Here is a 27,927-nt window from a genome sequence, read left to right as displayed (position 1 = left end):
ATCGTCGCGTAACTGGTTCAGGACCAAGGTGGGGGTAGAACGCGGACTACCTTTGGCGAACACGACGCGACTCCACTCAGCTTCTGGCTAACGTATCTGACGTATCTTCAGCCAACCTCGAGGGTATTAGTGCCGTGCGGTATCTCGTAATACCTTGAATTGCTTGCCGCTAGGTAAGTCCAACCGCCTCGACTTAATCTTCATCCCATCCAAAAGATCCCAATCGTGCTTTCGATTATCGGAATTCACGGTCTTTATTTACGTTTCGTTCTCATTCCGGGCGGCTCGGTGGGCAATAATTTTTATCAATTTCGAGCGCTTTTACTTCGCTTCTGGACAATTTTCAGGGGCTGCGAAAGCTCGCACGTGCCACTAAACTCGCTGAAATCGATTAGCGGAACTCCTTTAATATTTCAACTCTGGTAGTTGACGGCTTGAGACGCGGAATGCTTTCGATCGACTAACCCTGCAGCACGTCTGACTATAACGCAAGTTACTACTTTTGCGCCTACACTATCAGCGAATTGTGTATTTCAATATTCTAGCTTAAATCGTTGCAGGTGTTACAAAAGTTATTCTTCGTACTTTTTTATACTCTGCTTCGATTATCTGGTTTCGAAAATTTTCCAACGGAAATCAAGCTTTTATCCTTGCTTTAGCTCGCGTCGAATTTCAGGATTGCTTGCGAATTTCGGAATCTGGTTAAGCTTTGAAATTCGATCGACATAAAATTTTCAGAATAATTATTGGAAATTTGCAATTGTCAAAAGGTGACGGATAGAAAGAAAAGGAAGCAACTCGCTGTGAAAACCTTAAATATTCACGATGTATCTGCAAATTCTCCCAGATTATTCCAAAAATGACATATAAATGGTCAGCAATTGAGTATACAGTTCTCTCAGCTAGCTTGGCTGATTTGAACTCATTTTCCATGAATTCCTTTTATTTGCCAACGGTGTGGAAAATTTTTAACGAGTAATTTGATGTCGGAAAAGAATATATTCCCTTGTATGAAGGAATAGAATCCTGAACGAAGATTCTTCAATTGCAAAGTGCGTTTTCACTTGAAATAAGACGAACCATCATGTTACAAACTCCTTTTTGCGTTTCAACAACGTCGAGTCGATACAACGATCGATATAAAAACAATAATTTATCACGCGATCTAAAACTGAAATTCAAACACGTCATTTTTCTTTCTTTTTGAATATTAATCGAACCGGATGAACAACGACGTATAAACAAACACCATTCGTCAAGTCTATCCGAGCTGTTACAACGAAACGATTTATATTGGCACACGTTACTTAATTCGTCGAGCCGTCGCGACGGTAAAACGATATCAAGCATTTATTGCTTGCGATTAGATTCAGCCGATAGATAAGCCTTGGTCGAGGCAACGACATCGTCAGAACTGCATATCCGGTACGGTAACTCAAAAAGTTGCTACATAACCGAAAAAAAAAAAAAAATAAGACGATATAAATAAACGAGCAAATAAAATCTCGAAGAATTTTCGCAAAGCCTTCAAGGCTCAACTGAAAAGTCGAAAATCACGGAAAATTTGATCACAGGGTTTTGAAGCGACCATTGGCGAAGTAATTTTGCTCTATTTAAGCACATTCTTCGTTGTTCTCGAGCTTATAGACTAACTTCGATATTCCACCACAGATATATTTTTATATAATATACATTTATATAATATATTATACATGTATGAAAAGTTACGTATGAGTCGGTGGGTGCAGCTCGGTTACGTAACGTGGGGCGAATCTCCGTCTCCGCTAGTTATTTTAACACAGCTGCTGGGCACAGATTTTTTTCCGAAGCTTCCAAGAAAAATAAAAGACTACAATAATATATTGACAAGCATTAGTGATTCGATTCCTTCTTTTTTTTTTTTTTCAACTTCTGCATACTTCGGCGCCCCAATTTATAAGTCGATTTATTTCCTCGAGTTCAAGCATATAGGATATAATATTTTAAATATCATTCGAGATTTTTTTCAACAACTTTTGAATATTCTGCCTTGGGCTCGTTTCGTAATTCCGATTTTTTCATAACGTGATTTCAATGTTTTCATGATATTTATTTCTGAGATGGAATGATATATTTTTTCCAATATAGGTTAAATTATGAATTCTCCCACGATAGAATCTATCAGAGTAGAACATCCGTTTCCTTTTTTTTTTTTATCATATTTATCATTGCTGAGTCAAAATAATAACCTCGCACGGAAATGGGATTTTGAAGATTACGCTTTTTGAGAAATTCGTTATAAACTGCAAGAGACTGACGATCAGAACTTGTTCGTGTGACAATGAAAAAAACTCGTAACATCCTTACAGTAATGACGTGTTTGAGGAAGCTCGCGAGGTTCGTTTAAGCTTTCGCGAATTACACGGTTTTGAACGGCTTCAGGGATTCCGGCCAGTCCAATTTTCATCCCTTAAAGAATGAAAGAAGTCGATACCACGCCAAGTGGTTGAGGGGGGATTTCGGCGAAGTTTTGATAAAAACGATTTTCTCGTTTTTGAAATGACCAAAAAAGATGACTGACCACGACTTTTACATGTGATATGAAAAGTACGAAACCGTGATCTCGATTTCTTATTTCTCATGCCATTTCTTCATTTTTTCGTGAAACCAAAATGAATCGATATATTTTTGGTCGGAATTGCATGTACAACACGATTTTTGCGCCGTTTCTTGCTACTCGGTCGGTAAGACTGACTACAGCATCCCCTTAATAACTGCACTTTCATTGAAGAATATTAAATTTTTTTTCTCAGCCCACATGTCAGCATCATTTGAATCTTATAGGAATGATTATCCGACTACGTCGTTTATTACTAGTTTAAAAATATTACCTTTTTTGGTAATTGCAACGCAAAATCAGTTTGTGAGGTTTACTCTACTTTTTTAGTTAAACTAGGCTTTAACGTCAATTTATTGTTGCACAAGCATTGAATTTTCGCAACAGTTACAAGAAAATATAGCAACAGTGGTCGTAATGAGAATGAATAGTAACGGATACCAGACTTTCCGGAAACGGCTATAAAACTAATTTTCATTTTGTACCTAGAACTATATTTTTCGATTGTGGTAAAAAATGAAAATAGTTAAGGACTGAGCGGTAACCGGAATTAAAAATTTCTCTCAGTGATATGAAAAATATTTTTCACCCACGTTTCGACGAAATTCTCCCTTCAAATCGCGCGATATTATTTGCGAATTCGTTGCGCGTTCGTCTAAGCAAAGAGATCGCCGACGCAAATTCATACTTGCATTGGGTTGTCGACCGGAGATTCGTTTCAGCTGGCGCGCGCATACATTATAATGCGTTTGATAACTCGGAGCGGAAATTAGTTGTTAGCTACGCCCGACCAACTCCCCGCGCTCTTCGACGATCATCTACGAATTTCAATGTCCAATTATTGCGTCGGTGAAAAAATGGCGAGCAATAGTTGAAACTAATTTGCGATTAACGTGCGCGTTCCGTTGATAAATTACGTATATGTATGTAGAGCGACGCGATGTGACTAAACATTTCTACACACGTGTGTCGTATAAGATATTCTCTCGGGTTTATAAAATGCCGTGAATTATATCTGGTTAGAAGTTTAGTTTCTGATTTTATGAACACTGATTGTGGAAGATGTTGAATTGACAGGGATATGAAATGAATTAGGTTTCACCAAATACTGTTGAAAACGATCGTAAAATCGAAAACGTTAGATCAGATCTACATCAGCTGCAATTACATGTTGAAATATTCGTCCCATGTACGGAATAATATTTTATTCGATACGTAGAGTTTTGGCTCAACATTTTCTGTCACGTTGCGAGAAAACTACTTGTAACTAATATTTTATTACTGTACCTGAATGTGACGTTTTTTTTTCCTTTGGTACTCAAGCTTTAAGTTATTTTCGTCGAATAGTGCATAGATTAATACATTTGTATAAAAAAAAATTAGCATTTTTTATTCAAGACGAAATTCTGTAAATATCATGTACAGCAGTTTTTGAGAAAAGCGCAAAAAACGACAAATTTTGCTGTTTCCTCAAAACGTCAGATATGCATGTCAAAAATGACTTCAGATTTGAGTTCCTGAGGGTCGAACACCCGTATACACAAAAATGCAACGATACCCCGAATATTTTTTAACTCAGACCTGTTTTCACTGGACTACGAAGGTCTGGCTTCAAAGAGCTTCCCGCAGCATGACGAGAAATATACCGGGATAATCTCTCGAAACTTGAAAATCAACTGCGCATGCGCTAGTTTTATCGGCTGTTCCTGCAGACTGCCATCCCGAGTTTCAACTGTCAAACTGTTTCTGCCGGCGATGTGATTGATACGAATTTTCGAGGTTAGAATCTCAAATAATTGAGGTAGTGACTCGGAAGGTTTGGGAAGCATTTGTTATTGGGTCGGAAAGTTGATTTTTCAAAGAACGGTCGGAATTTAATGCTTATGCTCTTTGAAAATTCAAACGTACACTTTTTGCGTACGTTGGCCCGCCTGCAGCGCAGACAAGAATATCGCTGCGGGAAGATTTCGCCGACCAATGAGATTGAATTATCCGGCGCATGCGCGGTTGATTTTCAAGTTTCAATAGATCGTCTCGGCACAGTGCGGTAGGTCGTCTGGTGGACCAGAATTCAAGGGTGAACGTTATAGCTCGTCTCTCGGCGCGCGGCGCAAGCGCCCGAGTGTCTCTGAAACAGGATCGATTCAAGGAAGCAATCTGGATTCCCGGATATCGCTGAAATTAGTTCAGTTGGTCAAGGGCGTTTTATTCTAAAAATCAGCTGAAAATTTTCGAATTAAATATGACCGGAATAAAAGTGATTACACGAACGAACAAACTCGGAATAACAAAACTGAATTTTCACCTTTTTCCATCGGCAAATTTCAGTTCAACTTTTCACACGTGTGTATTGAACTATGTACCTTAGATGTTACGAAATACAGCTTTGCACGATCGGCGCAACATTATGTCAACAATTTTGACTTCCGTCGCGAAACGTCAAACTTTTTTGGATTCACCGGCATTGTAAGAAAAAGACAACTATTTTGACGGCCGGTTTTTCCTGACAGCAAACGTTCAATGACCACGATTGTCTTTGAATGATAAAGACACCGAGTAATATTGTTGCGTCACTTTTTCTACAGCTCTGATTCCAGTGATCTATCTTTTTTCCTGCAACCTTTGCCGGATATATCCTGAAAGTTAATCTGACCACCTACTCTTCAACTTCCCTCAACATTCATTTGTTTTTATATTAGAATTTTTGTAGTTAAATAGTTATCGTTGTGTCAAATTTTTCAATCACAGATCTTTCAGCTCAATATTTCGGCCTGTATTTTGTTACTCAGAGGTCTTTGAGGCGCTGATGACGAACTGCTGTCATAATCAGATAATTTCTACATCCAAGATGGCCGATCGAATATGGCGGATGTAAAATCGACAAAAACTATAAAAATTCGATGATTCTGGGCGAAACTTGTTACTCTAAGGTTTTCTGGGGGTATACGAAGTAAAAAAGATCATTTTAAGCTGTAAATTAACTGTGATAAGGCTAATAAATGAAAATTTTTGTGACTGAAAGGCCTTGATGCTGGAATGTTTTTTAATCTACAAGAAAAAGTGATACAATTACTAACTATTCAGTGTAACTATGGTTGTCAATACTATATTTTCTGGCTATGCGGAAAGTTCAAACCTGTTCGTTCAGTTCGGTACACTTTTTTCAGTCGAACAAGTCCTTACCATAATAAAAAAAAAAAGAAAAGAACAGTAAGAAATGCTCGGAAAAGAAGACCGAAGTCCGTGCGATCATTTCTATTATGACATGGTAAAGTGCTAATGTGTTATCACGTGAGATTATTAGGCAGCTGGCGATAGGCGGCAAAATCGTGACTGGAGAGCTCGCATTATCGCTGAAATTATAATCGGGGTAGATTAGAGGTTTGATTAACCTTGACTCGTCAGAGGCAAAGCTGGTTTATCTTGAGGGAACCCGAAAATTCTGTACAACTCGGTCGTGACGGTTCGAAGCTGCATTCTAATTTACAAATTTATTTACACTCGTATTCCATACTTAAGGGGGTATTCTAGTGTAGAGGCATGAATTTGAGGTGTTTTTTGAAGTGCTATAAACAAAAAACAAAAAATATTTTTACTATCCATTTTTTTATCAGGCGTTTGTTATCATTTCACGATTACAAAAAAAAAAAAACAAGTCAAAAAATACAAAATTGAAAGTGCTATGAGTTGTTGAAGTGGGGGGTACAAAAAAAATGGCGCGCCAATGTTGCCACGATTGCAAGCATTTTCAAAATCAGAAAAAAAAAAAAAAAAAGATTATTAATCTACATAAATGCAGCTATCGTACTAACTAAAAAAAAGTCGAAAAAAAATTTTTTTTTGCCAAATTACGGCTGTCCGAAAAAATAATACGTTTTTTTTTACTTTTTTGGACGTTTCTGAATTTTTTAAAAATAGTAAAAATTATTATTTCGTTATAATAATGGTTCGTGCGATAGAGACATGTATTGAGAAGATTCTCACCAAATTTCAAGTAAATCGGTTCAATAGAACTTGAGAAATCATGTCAACCGTTTTGAAAAATGTAGTTTTGAGAAAAACGCGTTTAAAGTTTCGAGTAAAATTCGTTCCAGCCGAGCCAGTATTGAAGACGTGTCACTAAAATAGCTATATCTCTGAAAATAATTGAAATTTTGACTTGTCCTTTCAAGGACACATTCTTAAAAGGTTAAGCTTTGAAAATATAAAAAAAAAAAATCGATTTTTTCAAATTTCTACACTAGAATACCCCCTTAAGTGACCAGGTCAAAATACTCGAGGTAATTTCTTGCGTATATCAGACAGGTGTAATTTTTACAATCTCGAATATTGGGTATGATTTCGATTTGTTATCACAATCGTCACGGCGCAGTTCTGAGAATTTTCACCACAGTGCTTGATCGACGCGTTGTTTATCTTTACATATTATTAGTGATAATATCAATGTCGGTAAAAGGTAATTTTTCTTTTTTTTCTTACTAAGGTATATTGAATTACGAGAAAATTGAAACTATCTAAATTGATATCAGTCGATGAAAGATACGAGCATACAGTGTTGAAAATGATTATGAACTTACCACAAATTTATTGTAAAAAATAGTTGTCAAATTACGAGATCAGGCTGCAAATTTACAAATTTGGTGTAGCGACGTAAAAAAAATGTTCAATTGTACTGAAATGTATAAAAAAAAAAAAAAAAAATACAAAAAAGTTCTCTGAATTTACTAAATTGCGTAGTGAATTTATTGTATTTGTAAATAGAATAAATAGAATAAATAGTGAACGTATGATGAATTCGCTGTTCCGTATCCGAATAAAACTTCCAACACGGTGTAGGAAGAAATAAGACAGAAATATTTAAGAGTATAAATGTTCTCTTTATGACGTTTAGCGTAATGTTATTTAAATACTTCTCAAAATCTTGCGAATAACCATCTTCAGACTTTACAGAATTGATTTAAGAATATAATACAAACAACCATTTAGTGTGACTATAGTTATACATCAATGCTATGTTTTCTGGTTACAACTAGAAATTTTGTTCGGTATATGTTAATTCAGACCGACATTTTTGTTACATGTAATTTTTTACAGTTTTAAAAAAATTCAACATCGCAATTCTCTTGACAAATCATTTCACAGTCAATTGAATGTTTACACGATGCGTGTAATTTTTTTTTTTCCGTTTTTTCAATCAGAATCAGTCCCTCAAAAATTTTTCGGCTGAATACACGTCATGCAATTCTTCTTATCAACTTATATCATTCTCAACGTGTATCTTTAAATCGGGAATAATTTCTGGCTATACTTACATATACAGTCTACTACTGTTTTCATATTTTGTCATAACTGAAAATCTAGTTTGCGTTACAGTATTCTTTATGGTTATGGTTAATTTTACTATATTCTTTTGAAACTTTAGCAACTTTTTGTAAATTTTATGTACACCGAGAGAAATTTTTAGTTCCGTTTACCCCTCATTCCTTAACTATTTTCATTTTTTACCACAATCGAAAAATATAGTTCTAGGTAGAAAATCAAAATTAGTTTTCTAGCCGTTACCGGAAAGTCTAGTATCCGTTATTATTCTTACTCATTACGATCATTATTGCTATATTTTCTTGCAACTGTTGCGAAAATTCAATGCTTGCGCAAGAATAAATTGACGTTAAAGCCTTGTTCAATTAAAAAAGTAGAGTAAACCTCAGGAACTGATTTTGCGTTGCAATTACCAAAAAATGATCGGCAATAGTGCAAAATGGTTACGCGTACCTCGTTTTTCGTAATTCCAACAATATTGAAACAGTTTTTTTTTTAACGATACCTGTTTCACTGAATTTTTCTAGATACTATAACAAAATGAAAACAATAAATACATGAGAAGGGCTTATAGGACTAAAAAATTTGACGTAAACTGAAAAAGAAAGAACAGATTCAATGTCACAAATACCAGAAGTTTTAATATCGACAGCAATAATGGCAATAAATATTTACTCGTGCTACATTTTTCTGTAATCTCAACAATATTTAAAACTGCTCTGCCTGATTGCAGTGGCGGCACTTTGTTCTATTATAAAGCTTCGGACTCGGCTCACATCTGGCAGCGTAATTCGCGTGTATCAGCGAGTGCATGGTGGCCTATAAATATACCTAATGTTGAATTTTCTGGGGATGTTTACCGTCTCGGCAAAATCACCCCTGCCTAAAGAATCGCGGACCTGGCGAGCGAAATTAGCTTCGCCTCGGCTCGACGTGAATCTTTTCAACACTTTGAAGCTGGACCCTTTCCAGATGTTGTATAACACAATTGTTCCATATTTTATTGCGCAAAGACGAAGCGTGACTCGAGACGTCAACGAAACTTCTCATATAACCTGTCGACCGTTGTTATTAATTATCGAACTTTTTCATGGACGAGAGGAATATTCGAGGCGAGGTAGGAGACAATAATTTGGCGCGCAGCGTCGGAATCTTGATTTATGAACGCTGCGTAGCTGACTTTTTTTTTAATTTAACATAATTTTGCGGATCGCAAGCCTCGTCACGGGTTCGTTCAAAGCTGGTAATTTCACTATTATTGGAAATCCCGGGGCGCGTATCTTCATCTTTCTTGTGCAAAGCCAGTCTACTGCCAAATACAATATTCAGGAGGCTTCTGTGGTATGATGAAATGTTTTTGCGAAAATACTCTTTCAACGTTGGTTCAACAAACTTTGATTCTATTCAGTTGTACCTAGAATTTTCACGCACACGGGAAAAATTCGAAATTATAGTAAGTTGAACAAAATAGCGTCCAATTCTACACCGTGAAAATGTATATATATATATATATATATATAATATATATATTATATATATTTTCTCGAAATTTTCGAATTCTGTCATACAATTATAACAAAATCTTAGCGCCTAAGAGCTTTACTAAAATGATTTCGATTGACCTAACGTGTCTTTGCGCTTTATTTGAAATAGAATTTGTACATACGAAATTATTTTCAGAAATTTCCAAAACATTTTACACGTATGCGAGATTATTTTTAATTCGCTGTGACAAGTTTCATTGTTTTTTTTTTTTAAATTATTTGAGCGCCAAGATTTTTGCCGCCAGATGTAGGACATTGAATAAAAGATGTAACTCTACAGACGGAAATAATATCCTCACGTTTCTGCACGAACATTCAGCTAATTGATTGATTTTATTTTTACCGCGGATCTCTGAATAATCAGCAAGTATTGAGCTCTATAGACGATAGATTTTGGTTATTTTTAAAAATCAAATTATTCAAACGCAGGGAGAAAATGCTCGTTGCTTTCAAACTAAGGGGCAGAAAAAATTGAATTACCAACATCCCCGAGAGGCCTGCATGTCACTTTTCACTGATAAGAATACGATCAATCGGCTGCGAAACATTTCACAATGTGTTTTCGCCTTGTTTCTTGGCGTCCACACGACTTGACCCGGTTACCTTGGCTGGGTCAATAAGCTTCGGGACCCGCGTTTTGTCGGGCACGAATTGAGGACATGGAATTGTCCCAGGAAGGAAGAAATGAAGATTTTTCGATACGTTACAAATTAATTATATTCCTTCATACGATAATCGGATATTACTGAAAAATCTTTTACAAATTTTCTGATAAAAAGTATAAGTACGAAAATAGAGTTGAAACGTAATGAAATAATTCATGGCTTATGTGACACAATTTCCAATGGATACTGATGATCGATGAATGACGAATTACTTTCAAGAATATTTCAGCTAGAATTTTAATGAAAATATTCACCAGACGAACAAAGAAGATGAAAAGACGAGAAACTCGCGTAAAAGCGTCGAGATTGGGCGGAGAATTGAAGAGAAGAGCGGAACGGAACGGATTGCAGATTCGCATATATTCCGGGAATTTCCTGCAGTAACGGCTAATGCAGCACCGCAGCTGAATATTACGTATGCCAGTCGTCTGCGGTAATTCTCATCACTGGTCCGTGGCTTGTCATCTCCGGTGCGTCGTCACTTCCTGCTTCGCACTTTATTCTCTCAATTCGTAGCCGCCTCCGAACCGGCTTAATTTAAAATCCCCCGCACAACTCGCGGCGTACAACGCGGCAAGTCCTTTTTCGTACTTTAGATTAACCGTCCAAACGTTACGCCACATTACATTTTTTTGACTACTTCCGTGCTTCGTGTTTTAAGTGTAACGAGGATATAAACGCGTAGTATCGAGAGTTTTCGGTGAAAGTAACCACTCAACGCCAGGAGATAGGCAACCGAAGCTACATAACCGAAATTTAGCTGTCTGAGACAGTGAAACCTACATTTTATATTAACGGCGTATTCAAAGTACAGCTACTGGACCAATGAAGCTACAATTTTTTTATTCACGGGTTCGAAATTCAGCTTGAGATTGATGTCACATTTTGTATTCTTGTGCATTCGAAATGGACGTATCAAGTGATCGAAGCTACATTTTTTACTTAGGCACAAACGAAATATAGCGATTGAAGGCAACCGAAGCTACATTTTGCAATTTTACAGATTTAAGATAATGCCACATTCTGTATTCCTTCCTATACATATATTCAAAATTTAGCTAATGCGTGATCGAAGCTACATTTTCATTTACTTTTGTTTTTTTTTTTGCCACAGATTCAAAATGTAGCTGTTATCAACGAATGTAAGCTACGCTCTGTATTTCTATGAAACGAAACTACGTTTCATATTCCTACATACTCAAAATATCGCTATCAAGAAATCGAAGCCGAAATAATTTGTACCCCGATGTCTTCGAAATGTAGCTTTTGAGTAGCTGAAGCACACTTTGTGGTTCTAAACACCTAATTAAATTCTATCTTTCAGATTATCGGTGTTACGATTGGTATTCCGGCACATTTAAAATGTAGTTTGCACCCCGATGTCTTAAAAATGTAGCTGTTGATTAGCTGAAGCACACTTTGTAGTTCTAAACATCTACTTAAATTCTATCTTTCAGACTATCGGTGTTACGATTGGTATTCCGGCACATTTAAAATGTAGTTTTGGTTGCCTATCTGCCGGCTTTGAGACTAGACTGGCACGTTTCACAGAAAACTCTTGCTTTGTACGACGCGAATCCCGTAAAACGCCACGTGGTTTCTTTTTTCCTTTTTTCAAGCGAGGTTCGGAGGTCTCAGCGAGTTAAAGTATACTTTTTAACAAGCTGTCACCGTTGATTGGTATTTCATTGCACAACATCCGAGACTTTGTAGCTCAACGCTCTGACAATAATAGATTAGCCTCTGCGTTGGTAATGAGTTGCGAGAAGCTTTTCTATGCGCTTGACTCAATTTGCACGATAGGTACGTATATTTTTATCACGCCTACGAATCCGGAGATTCGTTATACGCTACTGAATATCACCTTAACCTGATATTTCAAATGTGATATAATTTCTTCACATCGGTCACCGGACCTTGTTCATAATTTTACTCGAGTATTCCTGTGGGAAAGTAGAAAAGTCATACTGCGGTAAAATTCCCGCGGGATGAGAAAAACTCTGAGAAAATCTTGTCCGAATTGCGTGTGCGGAACGCTGGTGGAAACGGCGGTGCGCCTGAAAACTGTCAACCCGCATGCCGTCCGTGTATGCGATGTGTAAATAATAATAGCAAGTAGAGTAGGTAGCTCATAGGTGCGGCACGCTAAGAGTGATGAGTCAACGTACAAATAGTACCTGTGTAATATCGTGCCTCTTTGTAAGAATTGAACTGCAGAGCGAAGCCGTCGCTAATAAAACCGATTAGATTACGCGATAAGAATTACACAATTCTACGGCGAATGGCAGACGGGGGAAAAAAAAAGAAAAGAAAATCAAACAAACGATCCCAGCTTCTGTCGTAACTGCGTCAGGGAAATACCGAATGGCGAGGAATTAACCGAAGAGTAGTATTAATAGCTTTCAAAGCTTTCGATACACAATTCGACCTGATATACGTAATATATGTAAAAATACTTTTTCACGGGCTTTCTGACCAATAGGATTAATATCCCTCACGACTACGAGGTGCTTTATTTCACGTGGCAATTTTCCGTTTGAATAATATGTCGAAGAAGACATTCATTCCAATTATTATTCCAAACTTTTTCAAAATAATCGTTTAGTCCTGGCTTTATTTTAATATAAACGATAATAAATTTACTATGAAAAACTTCGGAAGGCCAGTTTCAGTCAGCCATTTTTGAAAAAGCTTTAAACAAGTTCCCTATCCCGGTTGCTGGGTCGTAAAAAAGCTAGTATCATTTTTGAATACGATTTAATTACCCACACGATTATATTCAAATGAGAAAGAGTCACGTATGGTACCATGAGAAAGTTGTTAGACCTAAGTTGAAGTTCTACGCTGAAGAAATTTCTTTGTGTCGTAAAATCTAACGTCAAGCTGTAAAAAAAAAAAAATCGTGATTCGATTCAGTCAATATCATACATTCGGCATTCCCTCTATGAAAACGAAAAATGGAATTCTGACGTGCATATATCGATAAGAGTTTGAGATATATTTTGTTATCAATCGTTCTGCGCCATGTCATATAAGTCGTTTTTATTACAGGACATGTCCGTTCAATTATACAGCATACGTGACGACCGTTAACTATGTATATACATCTTCGCTCGATTTTTCGCACGATAATCGACAGCCTTAGACTCGAGTGTTTGTAGACTGTTCTGGATCGTTTGTCATCAGTTATACATACGTAACTGCTGTACATGTGTATTGTGTAACATAATATTATCAATGAGTAACTCTCATAAAATTGAACAGTCATTGGCATTCTGTTTGAACTCAACAAATAGAGTTGTTTATTCGACATCGAATAATTCACTGCCTCCATTCAAAAGAAATTGGATGATTCATGATTCATTCATGATGGATTCCATCTCATTTGTATTATAAATATTGTCTAAAAAAATTTCCGCCTCACCGCTGGTTTCGAATGACAAATAAACCAACTGGCTACGGGTCAGAGTTTCGAATTGATAAGATTCAACTGAGCGTTGCGTCAAACTAGGATATTTCTCTATTTCAATCATTCGATGTCAGTCTGAAATTTGACAATTCGGAACGTTGAACACTTTTGTAAAAAAGATTTTTTCCAGGCATCGCAGAAACGAATACATTCCTACGAATTTAAATCCCTCGTCCGAAAATATGCAACATTTGTTTTCCATTGTCATTTGAATTTAATTTTATTTCGAGACCGTTCGAATATTTGTCACCGTATCAACTTTAAATTTCACGTGGTTCGAACAAAATTAATATTCACCAAGTCTTGTAGTTAATTGGTAACCTTTGATGAAGTAAGAACCAAATTCTCTGCAAAGTGTCGTGAGATTGATGATGTCAAAGTTTTGCAAACAAAATTTTCATCGGAAAGCAAAAATTCAACGTCTTCGATACGTAAATCGTCTAAAATCGAGGCAATTGTAAATTCAGAATTTCCAGGATTTGTATTTTCTAATATCAGCTAATGTCTATTACTTTACTGCAGCATGAAACGATATTAATAGTCAGAGTCGCTTACAAACAGGGAGAAGCTTTCTTCTAGGAAGTGAAGGAATAATAAAAATTGCGTTATCATAAAACGCTGGAGGCTTTGAAACAACTTTTCTGACAGACTCGAACTCTTTTTATAACTTCGGATCGTCAAAACTGTGACCGATTTCAAATAATATCGCTTCGAATTAGCACTGTGACTTCTTATGTGCTACATCTTGGTGTTTTGATGTAAAATTTTATTTATCTAATTTCCAGTATTCAGATAATCATTTCATCCTCGACAACCGTGCTGTGATAGAAAATTGCAAACTCCCCACCAAATTATTGTTTCTTGATACTTGCTCTACGAATAATCGTTTTCTTTCGAAACTTCAAAAACGCGCGAAATTCAATTCTTCCGAAAAGTCCTCTCGTTTACTTTAGCGGATAATTTTTTCCAAAACATTTAAATTTTCACAAACATATGGTTACACCGAGAAAAATTTTTAGTTCCGGCTACCGCTCAGTCCTTAACTATTTTCATTTTTTACCACGATCGAAAAATATGTACAGTTCTGGGTAAAAAATGAAAATTAGTTTTCTAGCTGTTACCGGAAAGTCTAGTATCCGTTACTATTCTTTCTCATTACGGTCACTGTTGCTACATTTTCTTGTAAACGTTGCGAAAATTTCATGCTTGTGCAAGAATAAAATGACGTTAAAGCCTTGTTTAACTAAAAAAGTAGAGTAAACCTCACGAACTGATTTTGCGTTGCAATTACCAAAATAGGATCGACGATAGCGCAAAATGATTACGCGTAGCTCGTTTTTCGTAATTCCACCAATATTAAAACAGTTTTTTTTTTTAACGTTACTGTAAGAAATAAAATTTTTCTACGTTGAGAATTTTTGTGAATAAAAAGTGCGGTGAGATTTTACTCTTTATTAGCCTTTCGAACGCCTTTTTTTTAACAGGGACAAATGTCAAATCGCTGCGCTTCTGGAGTGCAGGTGACGTAACGGGACACTTGAATTTGTCGAAGGGGATTTATTGCCCGAGGTTTTAAATTTCAAGTGGGCCTCACGCCGTCTATCAGCGGATTAATCGGATCAGCAAACAAGTGTGACATACATACATGCACGCGGACAATTGACGCGCTATCACTCGAGTGATAAAGGTATTGAGTTGCCCGATGATTATAAGCACCTCGTTTCTTATCGGCAACTTGTAGACGCAATAAGAAACTTACGCGCGAGCCGCGTCATTCCTGTCATGCCTTGTACAAGCGTTGCGTTTCAAGTCACGTGACACTTTGATCATGTCATCCGGTCTTTGATGCTTCGGAAATTTTTCCAGGTTCAAACAACGAATCAATTCAAGGATACTGGTTGTCCAAAAGGTTGAAAATCTATTAGATTCGTCGGATTTTACTCTGCAATTGCGCATTGTATTTGAGAGAGTATTTTCAACAGATTCGACGGAAATGTCTCTTTTATCATTTTGCATCGTTCGTAATTATTTTTACTATTGAATTTGCTGCTGAGCGACAAGTCTGTTTCAGCTACTATTTGTGGAAAATAATCTGGTGAAAGATATGGTGCAACGTTGAGTAGATATCGACAAATCCCTGGATTATTTTTTCAACGATTTTGAAAACGTATTTGAACGAAGTATCGATATCTAATTGTAAGGTTTTTTTTTTATAACTACGACATATTCGATTTCTCTACTTTGACTTGAAATTATTTCGATAACTTTATGAATACACAACGTACGATTATGTCCTACAAAAATCAACGAATAGTTCCGGTTTTTGGCCAACCAACCTCTTCAAAAATCAAACTCAAAAAGACGACAATCCTCTTGAGAACGTTCATCGCCCGTTAATTACATTTGCTTGTATAAAAATAATTCAATTCATGCACGCCGAAAGATATCTTTGAGCTGATATTTTTTAGTCAAGAAAATCAGTTCACTTTGACGAGCTGATTGAAAATTTCGAAAAAACTTGGGAACCTTTTAAAATACGAGGTGTATTCATTTATGGTGAAGGATATGGCTCCTTCGATTGCGATACAGTGAATTTCGAATTGTATTTTACACCAGAGAAGAAACTTCCGATAATTCTTGAGACTCTAATATCGATTTGCTGTTTTTTCGATACTGGTCAACGCGTGTTTATTAATTTTCTATCTTTTCCCCTCTTTTTACTCAAAAAATAATAAACAAATTTATTACAAACACACCGAAAATAAAAAGTTGAGTCAACATTGGTCGGAACCGACGCAGCTTTTCTGACGATCATTCAAGAAGTCACAATATCTTGGGTCTTATCGCTGAAGTGGTTTCCAATTTATTTGCACAACGAAACGCAAAAAGAATCTTCTATTTTCCATTCGTCAATAACAAGAAGGTCGATACTCAGACCAGTCCGATCAAGATTATCCAAGACAATAACGACTAATTCGTTGTAAATTAATCTTGCACCGTATAATTCGGCGAAGCTTATTGTTAATAACGCGGTATTCTTAAAACCGCGTAATCTGTTACCAACAAGATCGACTCTAGGCGTGGTTGGTCGGACCGGTAGAGATTCACAAACACTACCAAGTACAGAAATAGGAACACATGCAGACACGACTGCGAGTATCCAACGACCTGCGTAGAAGTGCGTCGTCCGCGTCGCGACGCCGCCGCACGATGGCCGCGTGTTATTACGAATATCGACCGATCCCCTGGCTCCAGGGTGTAACGCCGGCGTGCCCTCAGTTTCCCATGACCGACGAAGGATGGGCGGGGGTGCAGAGGGGGTGCAGAGGGGGGGGCGATATGCCTGGGACTACAGGGGTGTCGGCGAAAGCTCGCCCCTTCACGCAAAATCCCGAGTACCGAGCTTCCGAGCTTTCGCCGCCGCCGTCAGGCAGGAGGAAAGTCTTCTCCGCCGCTTAGTTAGTGATAGCGTAGATACTGTAGTGTTAACATCAAAATATATCCCGGTGCATATAAATATACGAATATATATATATATATATATATATATATATATATATATATATATATATATATATATATATATAATATATATACGCGTATGTGTAGTTATATATATATACATACGTACACCTATCCACACCTTCATTTCGCATCGAAGAACTTTATACATTTAATACATATATACACACGTACATACGTAGATGTAACAAACGCGCGGTCTGCATGCGATCGGAAATATTTCATTCTAAAAACGATTTTACCATCCACGCAACGAGAAAAATGTCAAATTGTACAGGTTACTGTACTGCGATTCTTTCGGAGATTTTGTTGCATACGAGTATACATGCGATAGTATTCGACTGAAAAATTGGGCGAATTTTGGGAATTTTTTAACTGGGCGATGGATTGTTCAACGTTCGGTTCATTCGAAAGTATGTTGATCGAGTTTTTTTGAGCATGTTTTTTGATTGCGATGTATTGATTGAAAGTATTTTTGTTGATAATCTAACGCCACTATTTCGATCGGTGAGATGTTTTGCGCTGCTCGCAATATCTCAGAAACGGATGGGACGGATTTACTTGAAATTTTGGAGACAGGATTCTTGGTTTGTTCATCCCGTGATCCGAATTTTCTTCGCATCAAATGGCTGGTGTTTTGAGTTGGGATTCGAGTTTTGTCCAAATCAAGTTCAAGTCAGTTCAGATTTTATGTGAATCGGTTGAAACGTTCCTGAGGTGTGGTGAGCACCGCAAAACATTTTACCTTGCACAATTTTCGATGTTGTTGTCAAAAACAATAGGCATAATCATAGAATTTGAAAAAAACAATCCTACGATCGAACTGAATACCTGGTTGTCGAGATATAAATTCCCAAATCTCATCCTTTTCAGTCTTCGTCTCGAACACGCGCTTTTAAACTGTGTCCATTTTTGTTTTTTCGTAATCTAAAAATACAATTCCGGGTTCAAAGTGAGAATGGATTATTTTAGCTGTATACGGAAAGTTTAGAACGTGTAACTATTACTTTTGATAACTATCGCTCGTACTGTATTCTCTTCAAACTCTTACGATAATCTGATGTTGGTACGATTGGTTTTATTTTATTGAAAAAAAAAAGCAATCCAGGCAAACAGATTGTAACATTATAACGACCAAAAAACATAGTACCGACAACTACAAATCGGTGAATAATTACTTGTGCCAATTTTTCTTGTTACCGATACGATGTGAAAAAATTTATTGTAACGATACTCGTCTCAACAGAATTTTCCCGAGTACAATAAACTGTAACAAGTGAAATTTTTCTCAGTCCACCCAGCTATTTTCTAAAGAAAAAAGAGAGAGAAAGAAAAAAACACGATAATCTGGTGACAAAAATTTCGAAGAAAAAAAAAAAAAAAAAATCAAAGCGAAACAAACAAGTGCAGTGTAGACGTAAAAGTTTACGTATACACACGTTAATTAGCCGGGGGTTCGTCGAGGGTGCAGAAAAGGGGGTCTCAAATTGAGTGATTTTCTCGAGTGAGTCGGCCTTACAGATTTTTCTCACCACACCCAAAACAGGCGCTCGTCTAAGGGGCGCAAAACTGCAGCAGCGGCAGCATCAGCGAAGAGGAGGAGAGGACGAGAGGAGGAGAACCCGAAGGGCTCGATTCTCCCCTCCGAGGAGGCCGGCTTCCCGATCTGCGAAGCGAAGTGTCGTGTTGTCACCACAAACTTAATCGCGTGTTGTGTGCCGCGAGAGTGACACTTGAGATTTTTTAATCGACGACGGATAATTTTTTTGCACTTTTATACAGTACGATAAAATTCGATTGTAAAAACACCCTGCGGCGCGGAGCTGTCGAAGATTAGAATTTGGTCTCGTACTACTTTCGGCACAGCTGAAATACGGTGCGATATTTTTTGGCCAATTTTTTTTCTACTCGCTTATTGATCATCGGTGTTCAAATTTTACTCGACGATATTTTAGTGGAAATTTCTGTGTCGGTATAGTGTTGATTGTTTATGTACGTATACATAATTCGTATACATATAGGTACCTGTATGTACTTTGTACCTGGTCACGTCGGATATTTACCCCGCATCGAGTGACGATCGTAGAGAAGGAGAAAATAAAGGGGGAAAAAATAATAATTTATTAATCTCAGTGAAAATTGTTCGTTGTTTATCATTGCAATAGTTACAATGGGTGGATGTACATCGAAGGATTCCACTAGTGGCGACGCGTACGTATACGACAAAAAGTATATATTCTACAATTTTTATTTTTATTTTCATACATCTGTATCGTTGAACAAATCTTCCAGCTTCGGAGTCCATTTTTGTTTTTTTTTTTTTTTTGTAATTATCCGTCTCATCGACGCTATTGTCACGACATTCGATCAAAGAAGTAAAGAAAATGGTATCCATTTGAAATTCGATTGATTAAAAGCGTGCGTTAATTATATTGTACGGTTATTTTTCCGAAGCTGATTATGGAGCTGAATAGGAATTTGAAATCTGTCGAGAAATTCACGAGTAGCATTTTGAATACAGTGAATTCAGAACAATTTTTATACCGAGTCTTATTTGAACATTCCACCGGAGCGAGAAATTTATCGGATGAAAGACATGCGAAGAGGAAAGTTTTTTTGAAACTGTGCATTAAAATTTCAAGTTGATTCGTTCACGTAGACGATAAGAAAAAAAGTTTAATGAAATAGACAAAACAATTTGTTCGACAAGCTTTCTCTTGCTTACAAGGAAGGTATCTGGGACTCCAAATCGCCCCTTGATATGCCTTAATTTGAAGGGTGGTTTCACTCTCTTAAAGCGTTTCATGGCAGATACAAAGAAATACGTACCGCTTAGTGTTTAGCCTACTACAACGTATTACAAAAGAAATCAAACCGAAGAGATCGACCTGTGATATCTGCTTTGTTAGAATCAAGAATATATGATTAAATCACGGTGTCATTCTTTATATTCCATCGGCTAACTGTTCTTCTTCATATAAGTTATTCGTTCTCACGATAATATGTAGTGAGTTTGATTGCGTGATGACAATACGCAAGTTTGTTGAACACAAACAAAAATTTTTCGGATTGATTCAATTCGTCACTGCATACAAGTGCCAGTTTTTATCAATTATTTACTTCATTCGTTTATAAGAAATGCCAACAGTGATTAAAATTTTCCGGTAACAGGACTTATCATTGTAAGACGCAATCTCACTACGTACATAACAGAAGTACACTGGTTCAAATATGCGTTGATAAAGAAGAACAAAGTTGATAAACCAATTGGTTAAACTAATTGAATAACCTCATCCTATCAACACTTTATTACTTGACTTTGAATGTGTAAAATGTATTTCGCCTGAGCAGTGTTTTTCTGCGATACTCAAGTTGTATGACAAAAGCATTTCCCATCGCGCAAGTAATAGTTACAGATTTTCAAAGTTCTGTGTTTTCGTGGATACAAGCTACGGCTGCAAAAATTCTCGGTGGATAAATTCGAGTCGTTTCATCAATTAAGACGATCTTTCCGGATGTTTGTGAACCATTGGACTTTATGGCGATGCTAGAAGATCGCGAGCAGCTTAGATCTTGATCAAATACAAACCGCCTCGAAATACCCTCGTGATTCGTCTTGTTGATAATAAGTTACAAGTTATAAAAGTCACATCTCGTTATCGCCGGGCATCTTTCAGCTCATATACTTTCGGCTCGATAACGCTGAGAGGTTCTAATCCATCAAATTTAAAGGCACTGCTTACGTAATGAGCGATAAGAGGATGATAGTCATCTGATTTCAATCCGAACATGGATAAAACTTGAATAGCTGGTATGAAAAAATTCCATTGCCAGTAAAGGATCTATCAATTTGGTTCATTGGCGCTGCAAGCGCAGAACGACCTTTACTCTAAATATGACGTAAACGTTATTAAACGTTAATTAAACCACAAATTTATCACGTTTACGCCAAAACGTACCGTGATCAATTCAAACCTCCCGCATTTATGCAATTCAACGTACACATCAGCAAAATACGTCTGCATTTATGCAATTCAAGGTACACATTACCAAAATACGCCTGCATTTATGCAATTCAAGATAAACGTCAACAAAATACGCCTGCATTTATGCAATTTAAGATATTCTTCAACAAAATACGCCTGCAGTTATGCAACTCAAGATACATGTAATCTAAATACTTTTTCGTTAATGCAATTTTCGATGCATTTGAAGGAAACAGCCTGCATTCATGAAATTTAGGGTATATTTTGCCGACGTACTGCTACGTTTATTCAATCACAAAGTTCTTATATGACTGACATTATAACCTAAACGAAAAGTTTTAGCTAGACGTAAAACGACTATAATAATAATTGTGTTGTTAAAAAGTTTTTTCAACCAATGAGAATTTTGTAATAATGCTTTAGTCAGTTTCGAATTAAACATGAAGGAGCCGAGCTTAAATTCATCCAATTGAAACCCAGTTTTACGTATATACCGATCAGACATGAAGAAAATGAATAAGTGAACGTGCCGGTAAATAAACGATGGAATTGAATCGACAACTTCAGTCGGGATAAAACGTAAAAACTGGAAATCTCTTGTTCATAAAACGTCCAAACGACTTAAATTGCCTGTAATATCGCTATAGTCGTGGCAATACTCCGCCAGGATGAACGCTGGACGTAGTTTCTGCGGTGCTGTGACGAAACTGGCCCCGATGAACATCCTCGCGAAAATATTCGTCAGAAACTCAGGATGCGACAAACCGTGAGTAGCCGTAAGAGGCTGGGGGGCCGAAATTAGGCAGCATAAAAAAGTCACAGCGAGTGGCTTTCCAATACTTTCCTTTACATGGAAACCCGAGTCGCTCTGGCAATTGTTATTGCATTTGTTTCTGCACGCTCCTTTTTTTTTTTGACGCTCTTCTGTTTCTTGCCTGACGCCGCACGCGATTGAAAAGAAATAGCGTCATTCGTCGAAAGAAGCTCGTGCAGTTATTGAAAGGAATATTATATTACGTAAACTAGTACATTTAAACCAAAAGTTAGATTACAATCGCGCGTGCGACATGACCGCCGTAGAAATTCGCGAAGGGATGAATTTTTTCACGGAGCGATCAGAACCAGGGTAATGTCTCGAGAGATTCTCACGATTCATACGTTTATATTATTGCAACAGTATCGATAATATTTGTATCTAGTATATTATTGAAAAATATTATAATCGCTGTATTATCATCATCCCAATCGCGTCTTGTGTGCAAGTGTGTGGTTGTACTTTTTCGAGCTCTGTGTGTTTTTTTTTTTTTATTATCCTCTTCTTGCCGTTTTAAATTTCACTTTTCACCGCAAGAGAGTTACAACCAATGTGACATTTTTTTTCTTTTTAATTGAGAGAAAAGAGTTTGTTTATTCATTGAATCGCATTTCGTTGTCTTGCAGTAAGAAAAACACGATGGTCGACCAGGCAGTGCTGGACAAGCTTGAGACAGGCTATGCCAAATTGGTGGCGTCGGACAGCAAGTCGCTGCTGAAGAAATATCTGACCAAGGAAATTTTCGACCAGCTCAAGACTAAGAAGACTTCCTTCGGCTCGACTTTGCTCGACGTGATCCAGTCCGGATTGGAGAACCATGACTCCGGCGTTGGTATCTACGCCCCTGACGCCGAAGCGTACACCGTCTTCGCTGACCTCTTCGACCCCATCATCGAGGACTACCACACCGGATTCAAGAAGACCGACAAACATCCACCAAAGAACTTCGGGGATGTTGACACCCTTGGAAACCTTGACCCGGCTGTGAGTCATTCGCGACTTTCTTTCTGCTCTGTAACGGATAATTAAATTCAAGTGTACTATTTGAATATTAATCCGTGGAATCTCACTGTTATCAGCGAATGGTCACTCGTATTCGTTAACACGTGCATTACTGGATAAAAAATTGTGACCGTTAACTTTTACCAATGAAATTTCACTGATTCATACTAAGATAGCGGTTTGGACGAGCATGATCCGAACATTTTTTTGCCTCAACATTAAAAAAGTGAACGATTCGAACAAAATGTAATTCTTGTAGTATAAATTTCATACGTCTACGACTCAGGACATAGAGAAACATGCTTGAACTTACAAAACCTCGTTTCGTTTGCGGGTTACATTAATTTAAAAAATTTGAGCGTCAACTGTGTCAAAACTTTGTGTCTAGAAATAACGTTGAGATAGAAATTTTGAAAAACTCGTGAATACTCTTTCCGATAGGTAAGACGAATGATTTTAAGAAAGAACGCTAAAGTGATTTAAAAATTCGATTAAAAAATCTAATCGGATTTCAAAAACAATTCTCTATATACAGTATTATAGTCTGATTGTTATAATATTTAACGTCAAATCTAATTTCAGGGTGAATTCATCGTCTCCACTCGCGTGAGGTGCGGACGTTCCCTCGAGGGCTACCCCTTCAACCCTTGCCTAACCGAAGCCCAGTACAAGGAAATGGAAGACAAGGTTTCCAGCACCCTGTCTGGTCTCGAAGGCGAGTTGAAGGGTACCTTCTACCCTCTGACCGGAATGGCCAAGGACGTTCAGCAGAAGCTGATCGACGACCACTTCCTCTTCAAGGAAGGCGACCGCTTCCTCCAGGCCGCAAACGCTTGCCGATTCTGGCCGACTGGTCGTGGAATTTACCACAACGACGCCAAGACTTTCCTTGTTTGGTGCAACGAAGAGGACCATCTTCGCATCATTTCCATGCAGCAGGGAGGTGACCTAGGAGAGGTGAGTTTTACACAGGAAGATAGAAATTTGAAAATTAACGATCGGATGTCAGCTTAAGATCTGTCCAAATTTAATACTTTTCTTCCGTTAACCTCGTTACTAGCTGATGAAACATAGAGAATTCATGAAGTTTATAAATACGCAACCTACAATGATTCTTCTGAACATTTATGATAAACAGTTACTCGAGTTGTAAAGAATAGCTCAGATATCGATTTTGCATTTCAAATTGATTTAATCAGAGATGAAAAATCTTTCAGAGCCGATTGTTTTCGGTTTTTCTCTAAAGTTTAATATTGCTGTTTTCAATCAAAATCAATATCATCCCAATATCAAGGTGATAAAATTTGACTATCGATGGTCTATCAAGGAAACTATATTTTTCCATTCAATTTAAGAAACGATTGTTCGAATCAAAGCAAACAGCCAGTTATTTGCAATGAAAATTTCTGTAAGCCTAATTTTCAAAAAACCGTAGTTCCATGATTAATAATAATAATTCTAATAATAATACAATCTCTTTTTACCACTTTACGGGGGAATCGCGAAAGTTTCTAGTAGAAATAATGAAAATCGATCAGACAATTCTTCGACAGTGTGTTCAAAAAGCACTCAGTTTTATTTTCCATCGTTTACTGCAGAACTTAAGTCGAAAATCGTTGTCACTCAATTTTTTCAATTTCACTAAACTTATAGGATTTACACAGAACCTTCACAAACGTTTCAAAATATTCTCTCATTTATCAAATCGTATGTATTGAACATAAATGTAGCCACATTTTCTGAAAAATTACTATCCAACTCTTTGAAATTCCCTAACATTTCACAAAATTTCGATGGTGATCAATATGGAAAACGATCAAGGAACGACTTGAAAAGAGGGCATGATGATTCCTCCATCGTATAAATGATTTACAAGTTTCCTACAAACGACACAACAATTTCCGAAAGGAGGGGAAAAAGTTGCAAAATAGAATTTGGTCCAATTTGAATGACGATAACTGGACGTTTAGTAACACCTAATACATCCTTCGTTTTCTCCAGGTTTACCGTCGTCTCGTAAAGGCTGTGAATGACATCGAGAAGCGCATCCCCTTCTCCCACCACGACCGTCTTGGCTTCCTGACCTTCTGCCCCACGAACCTCGGCACCACTGTTCGCGCTTCTGTACACATCAAGGTGCCAAAGCTGGCCGCCAACAAAGCTAAGCTGGAGGAAGTTGCCAGCAAGTTCAACCTGCAGGTAAGCTGAACTTGCAAGAATTCACTAGACAATTATTGCCAAGGTCACTCATTGTCAATATGTACACTTAGGGACAATGAATCTGAGACGGCTAATTTTTTGTCACTAGACAATTATGTTGGCAACACACAAGGTCCCTAGATTATACAGGTCAAGACGCGCGTGTTCCAGTTTTTCTCACTATAACGTGGGTAAAAATGTTCTATGCGCGTTCGCCCAAAAAATATCAAACTTACATTACCGCATTAACCAGTTTTGACCAATCTTGCTCAATTTTTTGAGGTTAAGCATTAACGTGTTGCGCCCTTAGTGTCCTGACGTTCACGAAATAAATAGAAGCACGTATATATTTTGAGGTTAATCATTGTGACAGGTCAGGAATCAGAACCACACCGGGTGCTTTCCATTTATAGCACAGTGTGACACAGTGTACAAATTTCTATTGTAAGCGACCAATCCGGGCAAAGGAATAGGCCAGAAATGTTTACACCGTGTCATATTGTGCTCTAAATGGAAAGCTTCCATTGTCATACCAAACTTTTGGCGCATTCTAACTAATTTTTTTGTCCAAGAGTGTCTCGACCTGTATAATCTAGGGACCTTGGCAATACAGAGAAACCTACAACGCCACAGTCGGCAGAGTGCGAAACAAACTCAATCTCAATAAACATAACATAACCCATGACCGTCGAACCTAACCTTAGAATACCGCGGGGATAATGACTTGCTTCTGAAATTCTCTGCAAATCTACAAAATCAGATTTTGGATAACGGCGGAGTTTTTTTTTTTTATATCAAGTTATTGGTTTACTAATCGCCACTTGAAATTATTTTACCTATAGTGTTTCGACTTCATTCGTTCATCTGTTCAGAATTCATCTACCATTATGATAAACCCTAGTTCATGAAAATCGTTCAAACGATGCGATTTTTTCATAGTAGAGATTTAATACTGAGATATCTTCGAAGTCAGCAATAATTATGCTGTTGAAGCTGAAATTTGTGGTTTTTGGAAAAAAATGTTTCTTTCAAGAAAGTATTGTTCCAACTATATTCAACTCGGCGAATTTCATTCATACTTTCAAACTTTCGTTACATTATACTGGACTGTACGTTTGGTCATGGGGATTTTTTTTTTAAATTTTGTAACCATACCTCTCCTTTGTCTATCTATAATCGTTGAATGAGAATAGCTTCCGCTTTCCTTAGACTGAGAAATTATCTTCTTACCGACATTTTTTAGGTCCGTGGTACTCGTGGTGAACACACCGAGGCCGAGGGTGGAATCTACGACATTTCCAACAAGCGACGCATGGGCTTGACCGAGTACGAAGCCGTGAAGGAGATGCACGACGGAATCGCCGAGCTCATTAAGATTGAAAAGGAGCTCTAATAACTCGATCCTTTCGTTAAGAATGAAATAAAAAAGATATTTAAAGCAAAGAAAAGTAACAAATCATAAATAATAACTATTGTTTCACGCGGACATGTACAACAGCAATAACAACATGGAATAGAAGGAAAAAGAGAGATCAATTTTCACAACAGCGAACAGCGGAAACCCCTAGATTTGTTCCATCAGTCCCTCAGGTCGCTGCATTCTGTAAAAGAAAGTTCAGAGCTTTTTACCCCCGTACTAATTACCACCCTTCGTCTCGTTATATTATATATACATATATATGTATATGTGTAATACATATTTATAGCAATTAACACGCAGCTATATTAATATTATGTTATTATTGTAATTATTATTTTAATCATACGACTACTACGTTAAATTACTGTATCGTTATTAATAATTATTACTGTTATTATTATTAATTATATCAACTTTATCGTAGTTCCTTTTAATTAATATATTCAACGTATACCAAAAAATGAGAGATTAAATACTGAAAATAGTACGGAGATAGCAATTTTATGTATTATAACAATACAAAGTGCATCGCATGGTCAGTATTCATATTTATATGTTGTAACGAATTGAGAATTACAAAGAGCCTGGTATATACTATCGAACTATGTAAGGAGGTATTACAAAACGATGTACGTTGTACATAACTAAAATGCAGTATTCCTCAGGGCACCGGATGCTGTTACATTATCGACTTGTTGTTGTTCTTTTTTTCGCTTTTATTATTGTTACGTGCTATGATGAAATATTCGTCGCCGCACAAACGACAAGTCAGTGCAGACGAAAAACGAATCTTGTGATTTTAATAAACCGTTGTTATTGTTGGGTGTAAATTACACTGGTGTAACGGTCTTTGATCGGTCTAGCAGACGCATGCGTATAGAAAATTGTTCGTCTATTTAGGTATAATACACCATTATTATACTGCTATCACAGGCGCTTACAAAGTGCCGGATTTAATCTAGTTGTATTTGACTGAAGATTTGACCGATGTTTTTGTACACGCGCGAGGCTTCAGTGCAAGCCATCACCGCATCATGTACCAGCCAAATAAATTGAACACACCAAATAAAAAGACATACATCTAATCAACCCGATCGAGTTTCGTTTTTTCACCGAATTCACACCTTCCCAATAAACACACGATGTTATATGATACGTCATATATACGTAAGGGTGGTTTAATTCGAGTATTTATAAGAAGAAAGTTATAAACGTCTAGAAATCTACGTTGTATGTACTGATAAGTATTATACGGCAGCGATAAACGTTTAGACCACGTTCTGAGAATTTCGTTTGTTTATTATACGTTTAAAAATGAACAACTTGATGACGCATGAAAATAAATTCCAACATCAGTTTATCTCACTGACGAAAAAGCGTTGAATAATCGT

The 27,927-nt window shown here is 37.1% G+C and overlaps 1 protein-coding gene across 1 annotated transcript; it reads left to right on the top strand.

Annotated features, from left to right (window-relative positions):
* The first annotated feature begins 20 nt into the window (after nt 1-20).
* LOC124304431 (arginine kinase) lies at nt 21-27,625 on the top strand. Its single transcript, XM_046762676.1, has 5 exons — nt 21-173; nt 22,542-22,899; nt 23,500-23,874; nt 24,919-25,116; nt 26,360-27,625. The coding sequence occupies exons 2-5, from the start codon at nt 22,555-22,557 to the stop codon at nt 26,507-26,509; spliced, it is 1,068 nt and encodes a 355-aa protein (XP_046618632.1). The 5' UTR covers nt 21-173; nt 22,542-22,554; the 3' UTR covers nt 26,510-27,625.
* Nucleotides 27,626-27,927: the final 302 nt, after the last annotated feature.

Source organism: Neodiprion virginianus, chromosome 5, assembly GCF_021901495.1.
Source record: "Neodiprion virginianus isolate iyNeoVirg1 chromosome 5, iyNeoVirg1.1, whole genome shotgun sequence".
Lineage (NCBI taxonomy): Eukaryota > Metazoa > Arthropoda > Insecta > Hymenoptera > Diprionidae > Neodiprion > Neodiprion virginianus.
The sequence above is the reverse complement of the archived record's forward strand: the minus strand, read 5'-3'. Positions and strand labels throughout refer to the sequence as shown.